General features: G+C 44.4%; 1 protein-coding gene across 1 annotated transcript in view; it reads left to right on the top strand.

Annotated features, from left to right (window-relative positions):
- Positions 1-24,404, top strand: part of LOC121874618 — a 72,472-nt gene that overhangs the window by 1,123 nt on the left and 46,945 nt on the right. The window contains 2 exon segments of the mRNA XM_042378846.1: positions 10,509-10,595; positions 13,414-13,585. Of these exon segments, the coding sequence (XP_042234780.1) occupies positions 10,509-10,595; positions 13,414-13,585 (259 nt within the window).

Here is a 24,404-nt window from a genome sequence, read left to right as displayed (position 1 = left end):
TGGAAGGATATGGGATGATGGGAGGGAAGGATGATGGGAGAAAGGATGGTGGATGATGGGAGAGAAGGATGGTGGGATGATGGGAGGAAGGATGGCGGGGATGATGGGAGGGAAGGATGGTGGAGGATGGGGAAAGGATGTAGGATGATGGGAGGAAGGATTACAGGATGATGGGAGGAAGGATGGTGGATGATGGGAGGAAAGGATGGTGGATGATGGGAGGAAGGATGGCGATGAGGGAGGAAGATGGGGATGAGGGGAAGGATGGGGATGATGGGAGGGAAGGAGGGGATGGGAGGAAAGGATGGCGGATGATGGAGAGAAGATGGTGGGATGATGGGAGGGAAGGATGCGATGGGAGGGAATGATGGGATGATGGAGGGAAGGATGGCGGGATGATGGAGGGAAGGATGGGGATGATGGAGGGAAGGAGTGGGAGATGGGAGGAAGGATGGCGGGATGATGGGAAAAGGATGGGGGATGAGAGGGAAGGATGGGGATGATGAGGAAAGGATGGCGGGATGATGGAGGGAAGGATGGCGGGATGATGGGAGGAAAGGATGGCGGGATGATGGGGGGGAAAGGATGGTGGGATGATGGGAGGAAGGATGGCGGATGATGGGAGGAAGGATGGCGGGATGATGGGAGGGAAGGATGGTGGGATGATGGGAGGAAAGGATGGCGGGATGATGGGAGGGAAGGATATGGGATGATGGGAGGGAAGGATGGTGGGATGTTGGGGGGAAGGATGGCGGGATGATGGGAGGGAGGATGGCGGGATGATGGGAGGAAGGATGGCGGGATGATGGGAGGGAAGGATGGCGGGATGATGGAGGGAAAGATGGCGGGATGATGGGAGGAAAGGATGGCAGATGATGGGAGAGAAGGATGGTGGGATGATGGAGGAAGGATGGTGGATGATGGAGGAAGGATGGTGGGATTATGGGAGGGAAGGATGGCAGGATGATGGGAGGGAAGATGGCGATGATGGAGGGAAGGATGGGATGATGGGGAGGAAGGATGGGATGATGGGAGAAAGATGGCGGGATGATGGGAGAGAAGGATGGCGGGATGATGGGAGGAAGGATGGCGGGATGATGGGAGGGAAGGATGGTGGGATGATGAGGAAGCGATGGTGATTGGCGGGGAGGAATGACGGTGACGATGGGAGGAAATGATTATGACGACGGAACAGATTTGGTACGATGGGGAGGAAATGATTAAGGACGACGGAGAAAGCGACGGCGGACGACGGAGCATAGCTGCCGGCGGGACGACGGGAGGAAGGATTATGATGAGGGATGGAATGACGGTGGACGACGGGCGGGAAGCGAGGCGACGATGGGAGGGAAGGATGGTGACGATGGGAGAGCGATTATGGCATGATGGGATGAAGCGACGAGGATGATGGGAGGAAATGATGGCGACGATGGGAGGAAAGGATGGCGGGACGATGGGGAGAAGGACGGTGGGATGATGGGATGGAAGGATGGCGGATGATGGGAGGAAGGAGGGATGATGGAGGAAGGATGGCGGCATGATGGGACGGAAGCCGATTTAAAGGACGACGTGACGGAAATGACGGCGGACGACGGAGGAAATGACGGCGACGATGGAGGAAGCGATTTATGACGACGGAGATAGCGACGGCGGACGAGGGGAGGGAAGCGATGGTGGACGATGGGACAGAGCGACGGCGACGATGGCGGTAGCGACGGCGGACGACGCGAGCGACGGCGACGACGTACGACGGTGACGACGGGACGGAATGATTTATGTGACGACGGAGAAGACGGGAGAAAGCGATTTATGACGACGGGGAGGAAGCGACGGCGGACGACGGGAGAGCGACGGCGGATGACGGGAGAGAATGATTTGGTGACGACGACGGAAGGACGGCGACGACGGGAGGAAGCGACGGCGGACGATGAGGAAGCGACGGCGGACGATGGACGGAAGGACAAGGACGACGGAGGAAATGACGGCGACGATGGGAGGATGACGGCGACGACGGGAGAGAATGACGGTGACGACGGGACGGGAAATGACGGCGGACGACGGGGAGGAAGCGACGGCGGACGATGGAGGAAGCGACGGTGACGACGGGACGGAAATGACGGCGGACGACGGGAGGAAGCCGACGGCGACGATGAGGAGCGACGGCGTGATGATGGGAGAGAAGCGATGGTGACGATGGAGAAAGGATGGTGACGATGGGAGGAAGCGATGGTGGGACGATGGAGAAAGGAGGACAGATGGGAAGCGATTATGGACGATGGGAGGGGAAGGATGGCGACGATGGGAGGAAGGATGATGACGATGGGGAGCGACGGTGACGATGGGAGGAATGACGGCGGATGACGGGGAGGAATGACTATGACGATGGAGTGTAATGATTATGACGACGCGGAGTGGTACGACGGTGACGACGGAGGAAATGACGGCGGACGACGGGAGGATGACGGCGGACGACGGGAGTGAAGCGACGGCGGACGACGGGATGGAAGATGGCGGACGACGGAGCGAGCGACGGCGGGACGACGGACATAGCCGACGGCGGACGACGGGGAGGACCGTGACGGCGTGACGACGGGGAGGGGAAGCGATTTATGGACGAGGGAGGAAGGATTAAGGGATGACGGGGAGGGGAGGATTTATGACGATGGGAGGAAGGATGGACGATGGAGGAAGCGACGAAGTGGGATGATGGGAGGAAAGATGGCGGATGACGGGGAGGAAAGGATGGTGACGATGGAGCATGACGGTGGGATGTGATGGGAGGGGAAGATGGGATGATGGGAGGAAGCGATGGTGGGATGATGGGAGAAGGATGGTGGGATGATGGGAGGAAAGATGGCGGGATGATGGGAGAAAGGATGGTGATGATGGGAGAAGGATGGCGGGGATGATGGGAGGAAGGACGGCGGATGATGGAGGAAGGATGGCGACGATGGAGGAAAGATGGGGATGATGGGAGAAAGCGATGGTGATTATGGGAGGAAGGATGGCGGGATGATGGAAGGGGAGGAGGGAGAGGGCATGATGAAAGGAAGGTGAGAGGGAAGGAATGTGGGAGGGAGGGTAGAATGGAAGGAATGAGGGAGGGAAAGGATGGGGGGAAGATGGGAAGGGAGGATAGAAGGAGGGTACGCTCACATGTTTACCACGATTAATCATCATGTTATCGTGCGTTCTTGTAAACATTTTTCTCTGAACAAAAATATTACTTAGCATTTCTTTTATTTATTTACTTTACCACGAATCTCTGCGTGGTATTTACAACTTCACCAAGAACCCGAATCTGACACTGCGTTTTTGTTTAGATATTTGCCACAAACCTGAATCCCATTTTATATTGTTCTTTATGTTATCCTCAGAAATCTATATTTGTCTGTTATTCTGACGCAGCTGAAGGTAACTGGAGTATATAATTTCTGTATGATACAAAACCAATTATCTTTAATCGAGCTAATTTTCTGTCATTTATCGTAAATTATCCATAATTATTATTATTAATGATTATATATATTTATAGAAATGGCCTTGTGTTGAGTTCATTTAGTTTTTGTGCAGCATTTTATGGAGTTGAATTAACTGCTTTTATTTTCTTCGTGAGTTTGGTTTACTTCTTATCAGTTTGGTCCATTTCTTAAGAGTTTGGTCCATTTTTATGAGTTTGGTTAATTTTTTATGAGTTTCGTCCAATTTTTATTAGTTTGATCCATTTTTTATGAGTTTTTTAAATTTTTCATGAGTTTGGTTCATTTTTTGAGTTCAGTCCATTTCACCGTGAAGAATGATGGACGTGCCAGGAAGAATGTTATTTGTCTGTTTTATATAGATAGACGCTGCATTTATTTGTGTGTGTGTGTGTGTAATAAATAATAATAATAATAAACGGTTTATTAATAGAGTTGCAGCCGGTGGCTGAAAATATACAGACTTACATTTGATTTAGACATAATGAAAACAAAATCCCCAGGGCCGGATGAAATTTTCCCTCGAGTCTTGAAAGAGTGCAGGGAACAGATTAGCGGACCCCTCGTAAACTTATTTACAAAATCATTAGACACTGGAGTTGTGCCGAACTTGTGGAAACAGGCAAATGTAGTACCCATATTCAAAAAGGGAGACAGAGCATCAGCGTCAAATTACCGGCCGATCAGTTTGACGTCAGTAGTGGAAATTTCTTGAATCAATTATAGCAGATAGCATCCGATCGCATCTAGAGAAAACAAAATTAATCTACGACTTCAACATGGGTTTACAAAGGAAAATCTTGTCTAACAAATCTGCTAACGTTTTTTAGGAAAGTCTTCGAGGTAGTAGAATATGACGAAAATTACGATGTTATTTACTTAGACTTTAGCAAAGTATTTGACAGAGTACCGCATCAGAGGCTTCTGGAAAAATTAAGGCTCATGGTATCGAGGAAAGTGCTAAATTGGATATAATCATGGCTCACCGATAGAACGCAGAGGGTCAGCGTAGATGGTGTTAAATCTGAGGGGGCCGTGAAACCAGTGGGGTTCCCCAGGGTGTCAGTACTAGGCCCACTTGTTCATAATCTACATAAACGATCTAGAGACTGGGATCAGCAGTGACATAAGCAAGTTTGCGGATGACACCAAAATAGGGCGGCAATTAATTCAGGGCAGGATGCAAATGCATTACAGGAGGATCTAAATAAACTGCAGGGGTGGTCTGAAAAATGGCAAATGAAATTCAACACCAGCAAGTGCAGCGTACATAATATTGGAAGAACAAATACTTATAATGTATACAGCCTCAACAACATCAACCTAGAGAAGTCGACTTGTGAAAGAGACCTAGGGGTACTTGTAAGCCCGGACCTACGGCCTAGAAAACAGTGCGTTAATGTTCGAAATAAGGCAAACAGAGTATTGGGTTTTATATCTAGAAGTGTAAGTAACAAGAGTGCAGAGGTCTTATTGCAACTATATCTTGCGCTAGTCAGGCCGCACCTCGATTATGCGGTTCAGTTCTGGTGCCCCTATTATCGAATGGATATAAATTTACTAGAGTCGGTGCAGTGAAGAATGACAAAAATGATTCCGGGACTTAGAAACCTTCCATATCAGGATAGGTTAAAGAAACTTAACTTGCATTCCCTAGAAAGACGAAGAGTGCGGGGAGATATGATAGAAGTATTTAAGTGGGTGAAAAGAATCAATAAAGGGGATATAGATAAAGTTCTTATAATATCCGAGCAGGATAGGACTCGGAGCAACGGATTCAAGTTGGATAAGTTTTGGTTTAGGAGGGAGATAAGAAGAAACTGGTTCACAAATAGGGTGGTGGACGAGTGGAACAAGCTTAGCAACTTTGTAGTAAGTGCGGGAACTCTGGAAAGTTTCAAAAGGAGGCTAGATAGATTCTTGGATGATAGAGAGTGGTAGTAACTCTCGACAGGAGCTGCCATGCACAGGCCAACCGGCCTATTGCAGACTCCTTATTTTCTTATGTTCTTATGTTCTTATGTGTGTGTTCGTGTTCTCAACATCTCGCCCAAATCTGACTAGCTACTTCCGGTCTTCCCAAATTTGGCTTAATAATAAAACAAACAACGTAAGAATTATTCCTATCATCATGGGACTATTTAAATATCAGGTTAATTAATTTAAATATGCTAATTGGGTCATTAAGGTGTTCGGTGATACGGTAATTACCGATTTGTCTCAGACGGATAGCATGTTTTGGTGACGTTGTAAATAAGAGCGAGAGAGAGAGAGAGAGTGTGTCATATGCACGCGTGTTCCCCCCTTCGGCATTCCCGGGAACAGGAATGGGAATTGATCACCAGCAGAATGCAGTTGAGGGGGTGAGGGAGCCGCTATGACAAAGCCTTTGGGTAGAATACACGCATTTGAGGGCAAGCCTTGCGGTGATTGGTCCTTCTCTCACATAACAGCTGATTCTGCCTCTCCAGTACATGAAGTATTGTACCAGTCTAACTTAATCTATCACAGACATTATTATTATTATTATTATTACTATTATTATTATTATTATTATTATTATTATTTTTATTATTATGATTTTTATTATTATTATTATTATTATTATTATTATTATTATTATTTTATTATTATTATTATTATTATTTAAACATAACTTAGACAGTGGGAAGAATTCTACCTGATGTCTTAATACACAGGACTAATCAACACTTCCTACCCGGATGCGCATGGATTTTACTTTTATTTTTTTAGCGTCCTACCTTTGAGATTGGTGTATATGTTGGACGGTATTGACATAATGACGTCACTGTTAGCCACGACCAATCAGAGCACTTGAAGCCCCAATACCCGTGGAATTTGTGTTTTAACGGCCTTAAGAATGTGGGAATTGATGTACTTAGGCTTAAGTAGATGGTATGTTAAGGTCTGAAGGGGCAGTGTGACGGTGACCTGTGCTGTGTGACAGTGACCTGTGCTGGTGCTGTGTGACGGTGACCTGTGCTGTGTGACAGTGACCTGTGCTGGTGTTGTGTGACGGTGACCTGTGCTGGTGCTGTGTGACAGTGACCTGTGCTGGTGCTGTGTGTGACCTGTGCTGTGTGACAGTGACCTGTGCTGGTGCTGTAACGGTGACCTGTGCTGGTGCTGTGTGACGGTGACCTGTGCTGGTGTTGTGTGACGGTGACCTGTGCTGGTGCTGTGTAACGGTGACCTGTGCTGGTGCTGTGTAACGGTGACCTGTGCTGGTGTTGTGTGACGGTGACCTGTGCTGGTGTTGTGTGACGGTGACCTGTGCTGGTGCTGTGTGACAGTGACCTGTGCTGGTGCTGTGTGACGTGACCTGACGGTGACCTGTGCTGGTGCTGTGTGACAGTGACCTGTGCTGGTGCTGTGTGACGGTGACCTGTGCTGGTGCTGTGTAACGTGACCTGTGCTGGTGCTGTGTGACGGTGACCTGTGCTGTGTGACAGTGACCTGTGCTGGTGTTGTGTGACGGTGACCTGTGCTGGTGCTGTGTGACCCTGTGCTGGTGCTGTGTGACGGTGACCTGTGCTGGTGTTGTGTGACGGTGACCTGTGCTGGTGTTGTGTGACGGTGACCTGTGCTGGTGCCTGTGCTGGTGCTGTGTAACGGTGACCTGTGCTGGTGTTGTGTGACGGTGACCTGTGCTGGTGCTGTGTAACGGTGACCTGTGCTGGTGTTGTGTGACGGTGACCTGTGCTGGTGTTGTGTGACGGTGACCTGTGCTGGTGCTGTGTGACAGTGACCTGTGCTGGTGCTGTGTAACGGTGACCTGTGCTGGTGTTGTGTGACGGTGACCTGTGCCGGTGCTGTGTGACGGTGACCTGTGCCGGTGCTGTGTGACGGTGACCTGTGCTGTGTAACGGTGACTTGTGCTGGTGCTGTGTGACGGTGACCTGTGCTGACGGTGACCTGTGCCGGTTCTGTGTGACGGTGACCCGTGCTGTGTGACGGTGACCCGTGCTATGTAACTGACCTGTGCTTGTGCTGTATGACGGTGGCCTGTGCTGGTGCTGTGTGTGACTTGTGCTGTGTGACGGTGACCTGTGCTGGTGCTGTGTAACGGTGACTTGTGCTGGTGCTGTGACGGTGACCTGTGCTGTGTGACTGTGACTGTGACTGTATGACGGTGACCTGTGCTGTATGACGGTGTGAACGGTGACCTGTGCTGGTGCTGTATGACGGTGACCTGTGCTGTATGACGGTGACCTGTGCTGGTGCTGGACGGTGACCTGTGCTGGTGCTGTATGACGGTGACCTGTGCTGGTGCTGTATGACGGTGACCTGTGTATGACGGTGACCTGTGCTGGTGCTGTGTGACGGTGACCTGTGCTGTGTAACGGTGACCTGTGCTGGTGCTGTATGACGGTGACCTGTGCTGTGTAACGGTGACCTGTGCTGGTGCTGTGTGACGGTGACGGCTGTGTGTGTGCGTGTGACGGTGACCTGTGCTGGTAACGGTGACTGTGCTGGTGCTGTATGAACGGTGACCTGTGCTGTGTAACGGTGACCTGTGCTGGTGCTGTGTGACGGTGACCTGTGCTGTGTAACGGTGACCTGTGCTGGTGCTGTGTGACGGTGACCTGTGCTGTGTAACGGTGACCTGTGCTGGTGATGTGTGACGGTGACCTGTGCTGTGTAACGGTGACTTGTGTTGGGTTAAAGTGATTCACCTGTGTATATCAAGTTATACATCTCTCTCTCTCTCTCTCTCTGTACCCATATAAACACACACGCCTGACCATGGTATTCGTACAAGTATATAAACCACTTCTATAGACAACCAATATAAATGTCACACGTTTCTTAGCACATCTACAGTATATATCAACAAGGTCAGCTACATATTCCTACACAGAACGACAGGGTTTGTTTCTTCGTCCACACCTGTCTAGACACCTTGTTACACCTGGTGATTTACACACCTGTCATTTTACAGTTCCACATTGAAAAGTGTAGCCAGAACCAGACATCAGTGTATTCAGAAACAAACATCAGAATGTTTCTCAGGATAGTTTTAAGTCGATGGTGCGGTCAGTTTAGCAAGACGGCAGGTGTCACTTCACCCACCAAGACCCTCACTGACCTGCCAGCTGACGAAGGTGTTGGTGACGCGGCTGACCCTGGTGTTAAGGTATAATACTGCACATTAGATTTACTGTACCAGGTTTCGTTTTGAAGAGAAGATGCAATATTTTTTTGGAGTGAAATAAGAATCTAGAAGTGTGTATGTCTGTTGATACATATTTAGCTTGTTAAAACTAAGCGTACCAGGATTAAAATTAAGCGCAGCATGATTAAAATTAAGAGCAACAAGTGTAAAATTCAGTGTAAGAGAATAAAAACAAAGCGTATTCTCGTTTGTTGGTTTTACCTGATTCAGATCTTGCTAAGACAGAAGTAAACCTTAAAGACTGTACGTGTATTATTATTATTGTTATTAATATTATTATTATATTATTATTATTATTATTATTATTATTATATTATTATTATTATTAATTTTATTATTACTATTTTTATTATTATTATTATTATTATTGTTATTATTATATTATTATTATTAATTTTATTATTATTACTATTTTTATTATTATTATTATTATACACGAAAAAGTACGAATGTAAATTCGTAAGTAATTAATAATCAATAATAATTAAAATACGGTATAATCTGTGGGTAAGAGGGCATCAACGCCTATTTACAAGTTTTTACTCTACCCGAAAAAGTCATATCATTGGTCTACGCTGCCATAACTGATGCACAAACGTCAATCAATCAATCAGAGTACCGTTATCATGTCTGAGGGTTGGCGAACCACTCTAAACGTTCTCTGGCTACTTTTACCACTTCTCTAAGGTTTTGTATCTCTCTGGGGACCCAGTTTTTAATATCTTTCATCCATCACAGTCTCTGCCTTCCCCTGGCCCTCCTACCCTCAACTTTTCGCGCGCGCGCACACACACACACACACACACACACACAGTTTCATGGCCCTTTTAAACCACTGATATGACCCAATTAACACAAGACACGTATCGTTTGAACTCTTTAATGGTGTGAGGTGAACGTGTCCAGCCTTATCGAGGAAATACCTACTGATCAAACGAACGATTACTATAAAGACCATTAATTATATTTTATGATAACATGTGTTGTGGGGTATCTTAGACTGCGATAACTTAATCTTTTACAGTACGATGACTTGAGTACGATGACTTGCTCCCTTAAGTACGATAATTTAATCCCTCTAGTACGATGACTTACTTCTTTGAGTAAAATAACTTAATTCCTGGAATACAGTAATTCAAAGGGTTGAGACATCGTACTTAAAGGGTTAAAAATGTATACTCAAAGGGATTAAGCTATTGTACTTAAAAGTTAATATATTGTACTCAACTTATTAATAGACACACACACACACAGAAGATGTAATTTAGTCGCTCAGGAAAAAATCGTATTTCTTGACGGGAGTTATGAGTGCAGGACGGTAAGTAGCTCCCCCATCATCTCCTTGACACAACCCGTAATTAAGTTTGTCTTACGTGACCTTCAATTTAACTCATGAATTTTAATTTGGTATGATGATGATGTTGATGATGATGATAAAACAATGGTGTTTTGATTACAGTAATAAAAGTAAAATAAAAAAAATTATAATAATATCATTATCATTAGTATCGGGAATGTTAATACTTATTTTGATCATGTTTTGGTGATTTTATTTATGATGAATTTTATTGGAATATTTAAAGGTGATTTTGATGGGAATATTTAGTGATTTTATTATTTGTGATTTTAAAGAGTATTTCTATTTGTGATTGTGAAGCCGATTTTTGACGGTGATTTTGAATACAGATTTGATAAGAGAGATAATTATGATGTTTATTTTGAATATTTTAATGATAAATTTGAATAGACTTTAAAAAAAAAAATAACTACTGATTTTGGTGACAATTTTGATGGTGCTTTATACACTATGATGTGTATTATCCACCTCAAAGCCCGGCAGTATCCAGGAGAGAGATAGAACAGGCAAGACCGCCCTACACTATTGTGCTGAGAACCCCACTCTCTCCTGTATAGACCAGGTGAGTGTGTTACCTGTGTACCGCGCCTATTTGAGTTGTTTGTTACCTTTGTACCACACCTGCTGGAGTGTGTTACCTGTATACCGCACCTGCTTGAGTGTGTTACCTGTGTACCGCACCTGCTTGAGTGTGTGTTACCTTTGTATTGTACCTGCTGAGTGTGTGTTACCTGTGTACCGCACCTGCTTGAATGTGTTACCTGTGTACCGCACCTGCTTGAGTGTGTGTTACCTTTGTATTGTACCTGCTGAGTGTGTGTTACCTGTGTACCGCACCTGCTTGAGTGTGTTACCTGTGTACCGCACCTGCTTGAGTGTGTTACCTGTATACCGCACCTGCTTGAGTGTGTGTTACCTTTGTATTGTACCTGCTGAGTGTGTGTTACCTGTGTACCGCACCTGCTTGAATGTGTTTCCTGTGTACCGCACCTGCTTGAGTGTGTGTTACCTTTGTATTGTACCTGTTGAGTGTGTGTTACCTGTGTACCGCACCTGCTTGAGTGTGTTACCTGTGTACCGCACCTGCTTGAGTGTGTTACCTGTATACCGCACCTGCTTGAGTGTGTTACCTGTGTATTGTACCTGTTGCGTGTGTTACATGTGTATTGTACCTGTTGAGTGTGTTACATGTGTATTGTACCTGTTGAGTGTATTACCTGAGTATGTGTTACATTTGTTCTGCCTACACACACACTCTCTATGGATCATTCCCTGCCGTTATCTTTATTTCTGCCTATCTGTCTACCTGTCCAACTTCCTACCACCGGGGTAAGTCCTCTCATTCAACACTCCACCATCCTTGTAACCTGAGGACTCGTATCGAACCTTCCCCTGTATATTACTTACCATCCAATCCATCCTTCATCTTGTATTTGAGAATCCCGAATCGAATCTCCTCTTAATTAGTTGAAGTAAATGGCCCCTTGGGGGTAATTAGGAGGAACTCTTGTCTCGATATTAATGGGTTGAAGGCAGAGGTGTCCAGTAACGAAATGGCAATACATCGTTCCTTTACTCAATTAATTTTCTGAAATATTTGAGGTCTTAAACGTACTTTACATAATTTTGTACAAAACTTGAGAGTTTCTGGGTTTAGGTAATGTACTTTTTACTTCGTTACGTTATACAAGTCTTGGTTTTATATTTCAAAGAGCTCACCGTGGGCAAAACAAGATAAACTAATCAGGACATAGTAAAAGATGGGTGATACTGTTCAAGCCAGTCATAGGAACGTACCACTCTCCAACCGATTCCCACTGCACCACATACCGCACCGCTCATTAGATGTGACGCCCGTATTAATGATAAAATCTTCCCTTGAAGAGGGTCGTCGTGTTTCAACCCGAGATTTAAACTAAATGAATCCTAAGGGACACTGCAGTACTGTACTTAACGGGATGGTGTGGCGGTAAAATTAACTAATTCCAATATTATAAATTAATTTTATTGGAATTAGTTAATTTTACCACCACACCGCTCCGTTAAGTACTGTACTGCAGTGTCCCTCAGGACTCATTTAGTTTAAATCTCGGGTTGAAACACGATGACTCTCTTCAAGGGAAAATTTTGTTTAATAATACGGGCGTCATCAGCCTCCTCTCGGGCCGAAGGTAGAGCGTATTTTTTAGGTAATTTCCCATTTCTTCTACTCCGATTACGCTTGCTACCATTATATTTACTACCATTATATTTACTACCATTAAATCTACTATTATTATATCTAATACCATTAAATCTACAACCATTATATCTACTGTACTACCATTACGTCTACTACCATTATATCTACTACTATTGCTTCCCGTCACTTGAACTCTGTGGAAGGATTGGTAAATATAATACTAGAGACTGATAGCTGACGTGAAAGTTTATATTCAGTGGTTATGACCTTTTGAACCCGGAGGTCAATACTGTATCGACAAGTAAAATGGGCAGAAGTCATATGAAAGAGAGAGAGAGAGAGAGAGAGAGAGAGAGAGAGAGAGAGAGAGAGAGAGAGACCACTATTGATCTAGACAGTGTACAGTAGAGCAGCACCTCCATAAGATCCAAGATACTGCAATATTCGTCACCTCCACCGGACATACAGTGTTAAACCGCCACAATACCTACGTTCGGAAATCACTCAACATAGACGGTGATTCTCGCCCTTATAGATGGGTTTTTCTCATGCCATTGTGGCTTTGAGCTTTTAGGTGTTTGGGTGTATAACAGAGAATGTGTTTTGGCTTTTGTGGTGTCGTAGTTAATGAATGTCTGTGACCTTTAATGTATTACCTGACACAGAGAGAGAGAGAGAGAGAGAGAGAGAGAGAGAGAGAGAGAGAGAGAGAGAGAGAGAGAGATAAACTCGATCTTGTTACCATACTTAAAGAAGAATTCACACACACACACACACACACATACGTCTCCGTAATTTTTAGACGGTCGTAAGGTTTTTGTTTCCTCGTAACTGGGGATGAAGAGAACCTATCGAAGTACGATCGAGTCCCAACTGTGGTTTCGAATCCATCTTGAATTTGTAGGTTAAGTGAGTCTGTTTAAAAGCATTCACATTTGTCTACATGCCTGTACTCCACTCTGCCTCCTTCTCTTTTCTTCCTCCTTCGTCCTTTTCTCAATTAATTTTTCTTTGTTCCTCATTGATGTCTCCCTCGCTATACCCTCAGTCCCCCCCCTTCCCGGCCATTCCTCTCACTCACAGGCTCTGTCATTCATGCAGGTGGTGGAGGTAGACACACGAATTCTGTCACTCACTATCACTCAGCATTACCCACTGATCTTCTCTCACCCTCAAGGTCTCTCTGACACTCCCGCAGGTGGTGGAGGCGGACCCGTCACTACTGAAGGCACGAGACGAGGACGGCTATACCCCGCTACACCTGGCGACCATTGCAGGCAACAAGGCGGTGGCTAAATACCTGCTCACTAAGGGCGCCGACGTGAAGGCCCTTGACAACGAGAAGCACACCGTCGTCCATTGGGCTACCGGTGAGTACTACCTCCTTTTATTACCATCAACGAACGCCACTACAGGCACATGGTGAACAAAGTTCCGCCTGGTGTTGGTAAAGCGTTAACGCGTTCTTCCATGTGGCTATTGGGGAATACCGACATAATATTTTACCATTAACAAACGCCACTGCAGGCAAACGATGAGCGAATAACTCTACGGGTACGTATACGCATATTCCATTTACCTATAAAATGTAATATCTCTCTCTCTCGTATATACGTATACATACTGAAAAGTTAACAAATATAGCAGCTTTTATCCATGAATTTTGTACATTGCTGCATAGTGTGTACCAGCAATGTGAATGTTTTTTTTCCCTTTAGGTGCATGTATTTTCCATTAATAATAATAATAATAATAATAATATTAACACATCTAAATTAATAAATATATAAACATTTAAAAATGAAGATAAAAAAATCGTACACCGTCTCTCATATTGACCAATTAAGCCAAGAAAAATCTCGTGTTCTTGAAGTATATCTAAAACCATAAGTGTTACGCATATACCAGAATATATCCGTGTAATAACCAGGTTGCATTATACTTAAGTGGTGGGTGAGGGCGGTGATGGATGGGGCCGAGTCATTACTGTAACGGACTGTAACATTAATAGTAAGCTGAAGTATATTGTTACTATAATATGGAGGTGTTGTATCGGCCCTATTAATTCTTTTCTTGAATTTTATCGTTTAGAGAGAGAGGGAGAGAGAGAGACAGAGAGCAACAATAATACAACACAAACCACAAGAGAGAAAGAGGGAGACACAGTTATCTCCCTGGGCTCTGAATTGGATGTCCTCTTCACACAACAATGTCCGCCATATAAACACAGACCAACACAGAATGTGAACCCAAATCCTCCTACCTGACATAATGTCTTTATTTCTTGTCATGTTTAGAATGTTTGGGGGGAAGATTTTCACGTTTTTTTTAATATTTGAGTAATTTAGATAGAATATTCTAATGATGAAAATTTTGGTAAGATTTTGAGCGAAGATCCGAATTTTGAGATATTTTAGGGCGTTGTTCAAAATAATACTTGAATTTTAGAATGTTCTGAATATCGTCTCTTTTACACACTGAGTTTAGTTTTTTTTCACTTTAAATTATTTTATTCACTGTTTTTTCTCCCTTTGCTTCTTTTTCTTTTTATTATTATGTTATTATTATTAGTATTATTAGTATTATTAGTATTATTATTTTCTACTCCACTTACATATTCCTCATCTACTCTTTCACCTCCCCCTTTTTCTCTTCTATTCAAGGCCGCACCAAAATATGTATAAAAAATACCCTCAATTTCCTTAACCCCAATTCTCCTCAAATTGGTCATATTTTCACCCCTCACACAGCCATCACTTGTCTCGTCAGTAACCAAAAAATTACCTTTATTTATCAGGTAAAACACGTAATATTATTCTTGACCTAACCCAAACAAGTGTCTTAATAAATATCACACATGTCTGGGAATTAAAATTGAATGTGACTTAAGAATTTATGCGAAATATGTCTGGGAAATAAGATGTGAAATATGTCCTGGAAATTAAGGTTAAATGTATTTTAAGAACTGTTTGAAATATGTCTTGAAATCTATGCTAGTAAATATGTCTTTTATTTTCTTTTGGTCTTTGAATCAACAAGAATATGTCTTTTATGTCGACAATTAAAAAGTAAAAGTTTGTTTTACAATCTTTTGAAAATCCAACTTTGTGTCGCAGCCTAAATAATAGTTAAGATCTTTTCTTTCTTTTTTAGAATGTATCATTGTGTCGGAGGTTAAGGCAGAGAGTTAGTTGTGTGTTGACCACTACAGTTAAGGGATGAAATTAAACGTAAGGTCTTTTTTAAGTCTATATTTGCGACGTAGTTTAAGATAGAGGGTTAATTGCATGATCACATACCAAGTTAGGGAAGAAATTCAGAGTGAGACTCAGTGTGACTCTGGACCGGGGGAGTATCGTGACCTGGAAGCTGGCTCAAATATTATCAATGTCAAGGACAGGACAGATGTTACACGCTGCTGAGAGAGAGAGAGAGAGAGAGAGAGAGAGAGAGAGAGAGAGAGAGAGAGAGATATACATACATATATAGACACATAGGTGCGTGAATAAAGACATAAACCAGGCAGATAACTATATGTATATTCATAAATATACATAGGAATGGAAGAAACTGCAGCGGGCCTATTGAACCATACAGACATACATGTTTGTTGTGTGTGTAGGGATGTTGCATCACACGATGTATGAGGAGAGCGGATAAGGATAAGTAGGTGTATGGAGAACGTGGTGGAGTGTGTGTGTGTGGAGTGCGGGAAGTACGCTTAGGGTGCGTGGAGTGCTTGAAGGAGGAGTTGAGTGCATATAGAGGAACACTGAGTGCGTGTAGAGGAACAGTGGGTGGAAGTAGAGGAGTGTTGGGTACGTGTAAAAATGCATTGGGTGCCTGTAGTGGTGCATTGGGTGCCTGTAGTGGTGCATTGGGTGCCTGTAGTGGTGCATTGGGTGCTTGCTGTGATGCATTGGTTGCCTGCAGTGATGCATTGGGTGCCTGTAGTGGTGCATTGGGTGCCTGTAGTGGTGCATTGGGTGCCTGTAGTGGTGCATTGGGTGCTTGCTGTGATGCATTGGTTGCCTGCAGTGATGCATTGGGTGCCTGCAGTGGTGCATTGGGTGCCTCTAGTGGTGCATTGAGTGCCTGTAGTGGTGCATTGAGTAAACTTAAGGGTGCGTTGGGTGCGTGAAGGAAGAGGTCAGACAGGTGCATTAGTCTGGTAGACACGCAAAATACTGAGTAATTTGCGGTGGTGAGCCCAAGACATTGTTTACCTCCACCACAACACCGTCACGACACTCTCCCTTTCTTTACCAGCCCTACTGACCTAACTCTGGTCTCTCTCTCTCTCTCTCTCTCTCTCTCTCTCTCTCTCTCTCTCTCTCTCTCTCTCTCTCTCTGTGTGTTTCTGTCTGTCTTGATGAGTTTTCTCATCTCAATTTCATATGTAATGCTTATTAAATATAATCACAAATTCATACAGAGAGAGAGAGAGAGAGTGTGTATATGATCATCTTGACCTTGACCTAGTTTTGGGGTGACGTCATTAAGGACGGGAGGGAGGTGAGGGGGTTGACGTGATGTGAGAAGAAAGAGAACTAGCAGATGATGAACAACAACAACAACAATAATAATAATAATAATAATAAATAAATAAAATAAGAACAAAAACTGAGAGAAGATGAAACAGGGAAAGAAACGAAATGAAGAAAGAAGAAAAAATACAAATTAGATCTGAAGAAAGAAACGACCAATTAAAAAAAAGCGAATATGAAAGGGAAAGAAGTAAGAAGAAAAGTTATGAAAGAGAAGAAGAAAGGGGGGGAGGAGGAGGAGGAGGAGGAGGAAAAGAAAAAGGAGGAAGAAAAAAATAAGACCCACCAAAACACATAACGTCAAAAATAGAAACAGTAATAGACAGCAATAAAACAATGAATATATAGTAAAGGCCAACAATAACATACACCACATTTAACCCCAAACTACCATTAACACCATCTATCATCAGGGTCAAGGTCTGAGTTTAACATTGCCAAAAGTAAATCCACAATAAACTTCTTCTTTTTTTTTGGGGGGGGGGGTCAAGTTTTCAACATGCAATGTACACTGCACATGTTTCTCTAAAAGCTATCGCCACTCACTAGCCCTCGTGGCGAACAGGGTAGCAACTTACATAAATCTTCCCCTGCCAGTACACAGCCTTTTCACCATCAAGACTCTTGCTGTGCCTCCTCGTGTCAACACACGGTAACTGTGGGCCTCGTGGGCCCAGGCTAAACCAGCAGGGGATCTCGGAGTAGCAGTGGGTCCCAGAGGGACAGTGCATAGGCCCACTGGCATGTGGAGACGTCCTGGCACCTACCAACCACTGCCCCACTGCCTTGCGGATTAACTTTGGTATATATAAGGCTACTGGAGTAAACCCCGAACGAAAAATCTGCGGTGGAGCCCCTTATTAGGCAGACATGTCTGATGCGGAAGAGATGACCACCATGGGAACCCAACGACTACACCTGCTGACGAAGGCAATGTATTATGGACAGGCTACTAAGGCGAAACCCATCAAACTGGGCTATCGGCAGTCCATTGCAACTCTCCCTCTCCCCAGACGTTGCAACAATTACATCACTGGATCAGGAAAAAGGAGAGCCAAGATGTGTGGTTGCAGCCTGCACTCCTGCCTTACCACATAAATCAACTCACGCACAGCCATCATTCAGCTCATCATACTCATCATCATCATCCCAAAAAGTACTATGGCAACGGACGGCGACGGAGACAGGCAGAGATGACTTCGGGATGCACATAGGCAGCACAGATAAGATAGTCGTTTATGCACTGGAATCTAGGCAGCAGTGCAATCCGGTCCAGTCTGTTTGACTGAGCAGCCCTTTCGAGGAGCCACTCTGATCACCCCACATGGGGAGGGGGCTAGAAAAGGTGCCTAGCCTGCCTAAAGAACCAACCTGACTGGGCAGCCGCACCTAGTAAGGTCATCTTATGCAATGAAAACACAATCATAACCACAGAATAAAACGAAAACAAACTATACAACCTATTGTGGTCGCTGCATGGAATGTCAGGACCCTTCTGGATACTGGCACAAATGATCGTCATGAAAGAAAAAACCCTCGTGGCAAAGGACCTGGCTAGATATAACATCGACATAGCAGCCATCAGTGAGTCCCAGCTCCCAGACGATGGTCGACTCACAAAACAGGGGTCTGGCTATACCTTCTTCCGGAAGGGTACGCCTGCTACAGAGAGAAACCACATTTATGGAGTTGCCTTTGCCATCCGCCAACGCATCCTACACAGGCTAACTGAAATGCCTGTTGAGATCATCAATTGCCTCATGGCGCCCAGAGTCCCATTGAGTCACTCACGTAATGCCTTTTTCATCAATGCATATGCCCCAACACTGAATGCAGAGGATGACATCAAGGAGGCATTTTATGCCAACCTTGAGAGAGTGCTAACCTCTACCCCCAAAGAAGATAAGGTTGTGCTCCTTGGTGACTTCAATGCCAGAGTTGGCAGAGATGCTGACATTTGGCAGGAAATCATAGGGAGAAATGGACTTGGCAAGTGTAATCTCAATGGCCTACTCCTCCTCAGCAAATATGCTGCACACAACCTCACTATCACCAATACCTTGTTTAGGCAGGCTTACAAGTTCAAGGGTTCGTAGCAACATCCACTATCCAAATACTGGCATCTCATTGACTGCATCATTGTCAGAAATGAGATCACCGAGATGTCCTCATCACCCGTGCCATGCCTGGCTCAGACCACTGTGACACTGATCATCAGCTCATCAGAGCCAAGCTCTCACTTCATGTCGCCCCAAAACAGCGAAGGCAGCAAGCCTTCAAAAAAGGTTTTGACACTAAGCTTCTGAAGGATCCAGACGCACATGCTTTCACAGAGCAGCTCGAACATGGGTTGATAAACAACCTGACAACAAACAATCAAAATCCCAGTGCCGAACGCGGTATTCTCGATACTATCATAACAAAAACCTGCAGAGAGAGACTCGGCTAGATGGAAAGAACACACCAGGACTGGTTTGATGAAAATGACCCTGAAAACAACATACTCGCCAATGAGAAACGTGCTGCTTTATCTGACTGGCTGGACAACCCTCGGTCTCAGACCAAAGTTGATACCTTCCGCAAAAAGAAAGCAGCAGCCCAGCGCGAACTTCGCAAACTAAATAACGTCTGGTTTAAGAATAAGCATGTGAAACACAAAAACTTACAGATCAACACAAGATGCGCGAATTTTTCAGTTCCATGAAAAACATTTTATGGATTAATCACTCCTGGCACAGCCCCCTTCCGCTCATCCAACGGTAACTCCCTAATTAAAGACAAAGAAGGTATCCTTCACCGCTGGAAAGGGCAATCCCATTAGCTGCTCAACCGAAACACCGATGTGGATATCCTGACTACCCAGCAGGTCCCTAAGCATCCAGAGCTGACCCATCTCAGCTATCCTCCATCCCTGGATGAGGTACAGTAGCTACTGCCATCAAACAGATGAAAAATAACAAAGCCTCAGGCCCGGATGGAATCTCAACCGAGGTGTATAAAGCAGGATGACCTCTGCTTACCAGCCGTCTCCACTCTCCCCTGGAGAATATATGAGAATGGAGGAAATCCCCCAAGCTGTTAAAGACGCCTCCATCGTCAATATTTATAAGAAAGAAGGAGATCAGTTAGACTGTGGCAACTACTGTGAGATCTCGCTGCTGTCCGTAGCTGGCAAGATTATCACCCGAGTACTGTCAAACAGACTTCTTCCTGAGGAGGAAAACTTCCTCCAAGAATCTCAATATGGCTATAGACGATCATGTGTCACCACTGATATGATCTTTGGTGCCCGCCAGATACAGGAAAAGTGCGGAGAACAGTGTCTTGACCTGTACTGGTTCTTCATCGACCTAACCAAGGCCTTTGACTCGATCAACATGGAAGCCCTCTGGCGGACCCTCAGCCATTTTGGCTACCCATCAAAATTCATCGCCATTGTGAAGCAACTCCACGATGGCATGATCGCCAGTGTCCTGCACAATGGCACCTTGTCTGAGTTCATCCCCATCCAAATAGGGGTAAAACATAGCTGAACTTCAGTAAGCAGACGACCTCACCCTTGTCTCTCACACTGAACGTGACCTACAGGAGATCCTGAACACCTTCGCAGATGGGTATGCACACTTCGGCCTGGAGGTGAATTTATGTAAAACTCAGATTCTCTTTCAGCCGGCCCCTGGTTCAGCCACACCTCCACCATCCATCCAGCTTAACAGTACTACCCTCTCTAATGTTACCCACTTTCACTATCTCGGCTCCCACCTGTCCTGCACCGCGGACATCGATGAAGAGATTCAACATCGGATCAGATGTGTATCCCAAGCCCTTTTGTAGACTCTGTAACCGTGTCTTCAGCTGTAGGGAGCTGAAATTATCTGCAAAACTGCACGTATATCGAGCAGTGGGCCTCCCCACCGTCATATGGCAGTGAAACATGGGCCACCACAAGGCACTTGAAAACTTTCACCAACATAGTCTCCGTTCCATCCTCCGAGGTCGCTGGGAAGACAAGAGAACAATTGCCAATATTCTCGCTAACACCAACCGTAGGAGCATCGAGACTACCATTATCCATGAACAACGACGTTGGACTGGCCATGTTACCCGCATGGACGACAGTAGACTTCCACAGCAGCTCCTTTACAGTCATTTAACGAATAATAAAAGTAATGCTGGTGGGCAACTCAAAAGATATTAGGATAGTCTTAAGAGAAACCTGAAAAAAGTGCCAAATCGACCCCCTCACCTGGGAGACAATTACTTCACACAGCAATGCTTGGACGAGCACCACAGGAAAAGGTGTCAATACTTTTGAGTCAGCCCGAGTGCAAACCGAGGCAGACAACGCCAACGCTGGAAAGATGCCCTCCCGCACTAGATGTAGCCCCCCACATGTACAGCATTTGTGAACGACCCTGCTGGTCCCGCATCGGCCTCTCTGGTCAGCTCAGAGTTCACCAATGAAGGTGATATCCTTAATAACTCATATCATTTTGTCATAACCGGGTGATCATCATACTCGATTCCAAGTGACAGCAAAGTAAGTAGTAGTAGTAGTGTAATAATAATAATAATAATAATAATAATAATAATAATAATAATAATAATAATAATAATTAACGGTTTATTGAAAGAGCATAGCAGCCGAAAGGCTGAAAATATACAGTTACATAATTGGGGAATGGGTTTCGATTTCCAAATAATATACAGGTAACATAAGTGATACAAATAAGATATATAATAACTAGGTGGGGAAAAGCTCAAACAACAGGGCATTTCAACATAGTGACAGTGCAAAAAGTAGGATTTACTGGGAGTGAATACAGTTTTATTACAAGTTATTGATATTTTTTACAATGGTTGGGACTGGGCTGTTCTTATAGCGATCAGTTCGTGCTCGTATGGGCTGGATGCTGTTGTGGTGTAGAACAGCAATTCTCGGTCGAGGGATCTCAGGTGGTAGTAGGAGCCGGTGTCGTGGATGGTGTGTGTGTGTGTGTGTGAACGGGGTGAGTTAAATGCAAGAAAAACAGAAGAGACAAAAATAACAAATATACAATCTAATTATTATTGGATGTGCTTTGTTCACTGAGGAGGAGTAGTAGTAGTAGTAGTAGAAATGCCTTTAATTATCTACCTATCTACCTGTCTAACTAGTAATTCATCTACCAATCTACCTGTCCATCAATAGCCTTATCTACCTAGTCATCTACATTATCTACCTTTCCCCTACCTGTCAATATCATCTACTCCATTTCCTCCACCGAGAAAAATACTTAAGAAGATTACACCAATTTATTACCAATTTCACACGCATTAGAGGAAGGTAGGGGGGGGAGTATCGAACCCTTGATCTGCGGTTTCCTGAGTCGACAGCCCGTTGCCCCCTGAGCCACCACGCCACTCTTCAACCTTCAATTACTCCAATTACTCGTGACCCATTAAAATCCTGGGCCCTGGAGATATAAAATTAGAGTTAAAAATCGTTCCAATTGATTAGCTCTTTGTGTTAGCTTCGGTGTTAAGAGAGAGAGAGAGAGAGAGTTTCCTCTACATCACTAATAAGTGACACGGTTGGTGGTATTGATGGTGATGGAAGTAATAGGGGTAGTGATAGTGGTAGTTGTAGTGGTGATGGTGGTGGAGGTACTGGTGGTGGTAGTGGTGGTAGTAATGGTGTTAATAGATGTGGTAGTGGTGGTGATGGTGATAGTGGTGAATATGTAGAGGTAATGTGTGCATGAGATGTTGAGGTGTTTTGTATACTCACAACATACGCCAAACACATTCAGAAAGAAATAGACAGACAGACAGTTACGATGCTATAAAATATAACTAAACCATAAATAGGAGATAAAGTGGGGCTATTAGTTCCGCTTGTGTCTGCTAGCGTGTGCGTGTGTGTGTCTATGTGCACAATAACAGCGGCAACGCTGTCCTTATTTGACCCTTTAGTGAAAAAAAACACGTGTATTCTTTGGACCCATGAAAGATAGACGATAACAGCGGCACCACTGTCTTTGTTTACAAACCCATCAGCTGGTACCGAGAATCATTAGGTAGAGTGACAAGGCAAAACAACATTGTATACTCAGGTGACGTAGATGATAAGAGAGAGAAAGAGAGAACACTGTACCTTAAATCTCGAAGGGGGGGGGCAGGCGCCAAGTTCGTGTGTTGACGTGAGGTCGAACAAGCGACCTAACCAAACCAAACTAAGCCTAACCTAACCAAACCAAACCTACCAAACAAAACCTAACCATACCAAACCTAACCAAACTAAACCTAATCTAACCAAACCTTACCTAACCAGACCAAACTTAACATAACTAACCAAACCAAGCCTAAGCAAACCTAACCAAACCAAACTTTACCTAACCAAAACTTACTTAACATAACCAATCCTAACCTAAATAAACCTTACCTTACCTAAACAAACCTAACCAAACTAAACCTTACCTAACCAAACCTAACCTTGCCAAACCTAACCTAACCAAACAAAACCTAACCTAACCGAACCAAACTTTACCTCACCAAACCTTAGCTAACCTAATCAATCCTAACCTAACCAAACCAAACCAAGCCTAACTAAACCAAACCTTACCTTACCTAACCAAATCTTACTTAACCTAACCAAATCTAACCAATATTGTAACACTTACCCTGTCACGCATTACATCCAGGGAATTCTTCGTTCAATGACACACTTAAGTAATCAGTGTTATCGTACACTCATGGAAGCAGAACTAACACGGGAAAAAATAACCAACCCTTGACATATTCGGCGCATATTATATTTCCAAGAACGACGGCGTTATGTCCCTCTAGTCCGTAAGAGGAGGTAGGTGGAGGCCATGGTAAGGACCGCACAGGAGGCGTAACCCACTGACTGCCGGATATGCGACCACGACCTTATAATAGTTTGGGGCCATAGATCGAACCCCCCCCCCCCTTCCTCCCTATACTGGCTGTCGTGTTATGGTTGGGTAATAAATATAAGAGAGAGAGAGAGAGTGTGTGTGTGTGTGTGTGTGTGTGTGTGAAGCAAATAAATAGGCTGACAGATGTTTGAAGAGTGACAGAACCATGCAGACAGACAAACGGACAGAGGGAGAGGAAGAGAGAGAAACGTGCTTACAGACACACAAAATCAAAAGACACGATATCTGATACTGTACATGTCTGTCTGTCTGTGAGTTCATCCCTTATACTAGTTTCTCTTAAAGTAAATCATTCATTCCTTCTATAATTATCCTCAATCACCATTATCCACGGACCTTATCAATAATACTCCATGACTCACGCTTAAATATCATAAATAGTCATACGTGTTTCTCCTCCCGTCACGGCAGATCAATACCGCTTGGCAGTCACGACAAGAAGGGTATCTGTCTCACCGTCACCTTTCGATCACTGTCAGATGTAGTCGATGGCTTCTGACATTGTTAAGATCAAGGAGGTTTTGTTTTAGTCTTGTCTCAATAGATCGATCAGAGAGGAGCTGCCATATACTATATACTGTCATAACCTATTGTCATTATTATGTAGTTCATACTGTTTGTAATATTCTACATACTGTAATGCACTAATGACACACACACACACCAGATAAGGATAAGCTGGCCACCACACATTTTTAACA

Source organism: Homarus americanus, unplaced genomic scaffold (assembly GCF_018991925.1).
Source record: "Homarus americanus isolate GMGI-L3 unplaced genomic scaffold, GMGI_Hamer_2.0 scaffold34360, whole genome shotgun sequence".
NCBI lineage: Eukaryota > Metazoa > Arthropoda > Malacostraca > Decapoda > Nephropidae > Homarus > Homarus americanus.
Note: the sequence above shows the minus strand (reverse complement) of the source record. Positions and strands in the feature narration are given on the sequence as shown.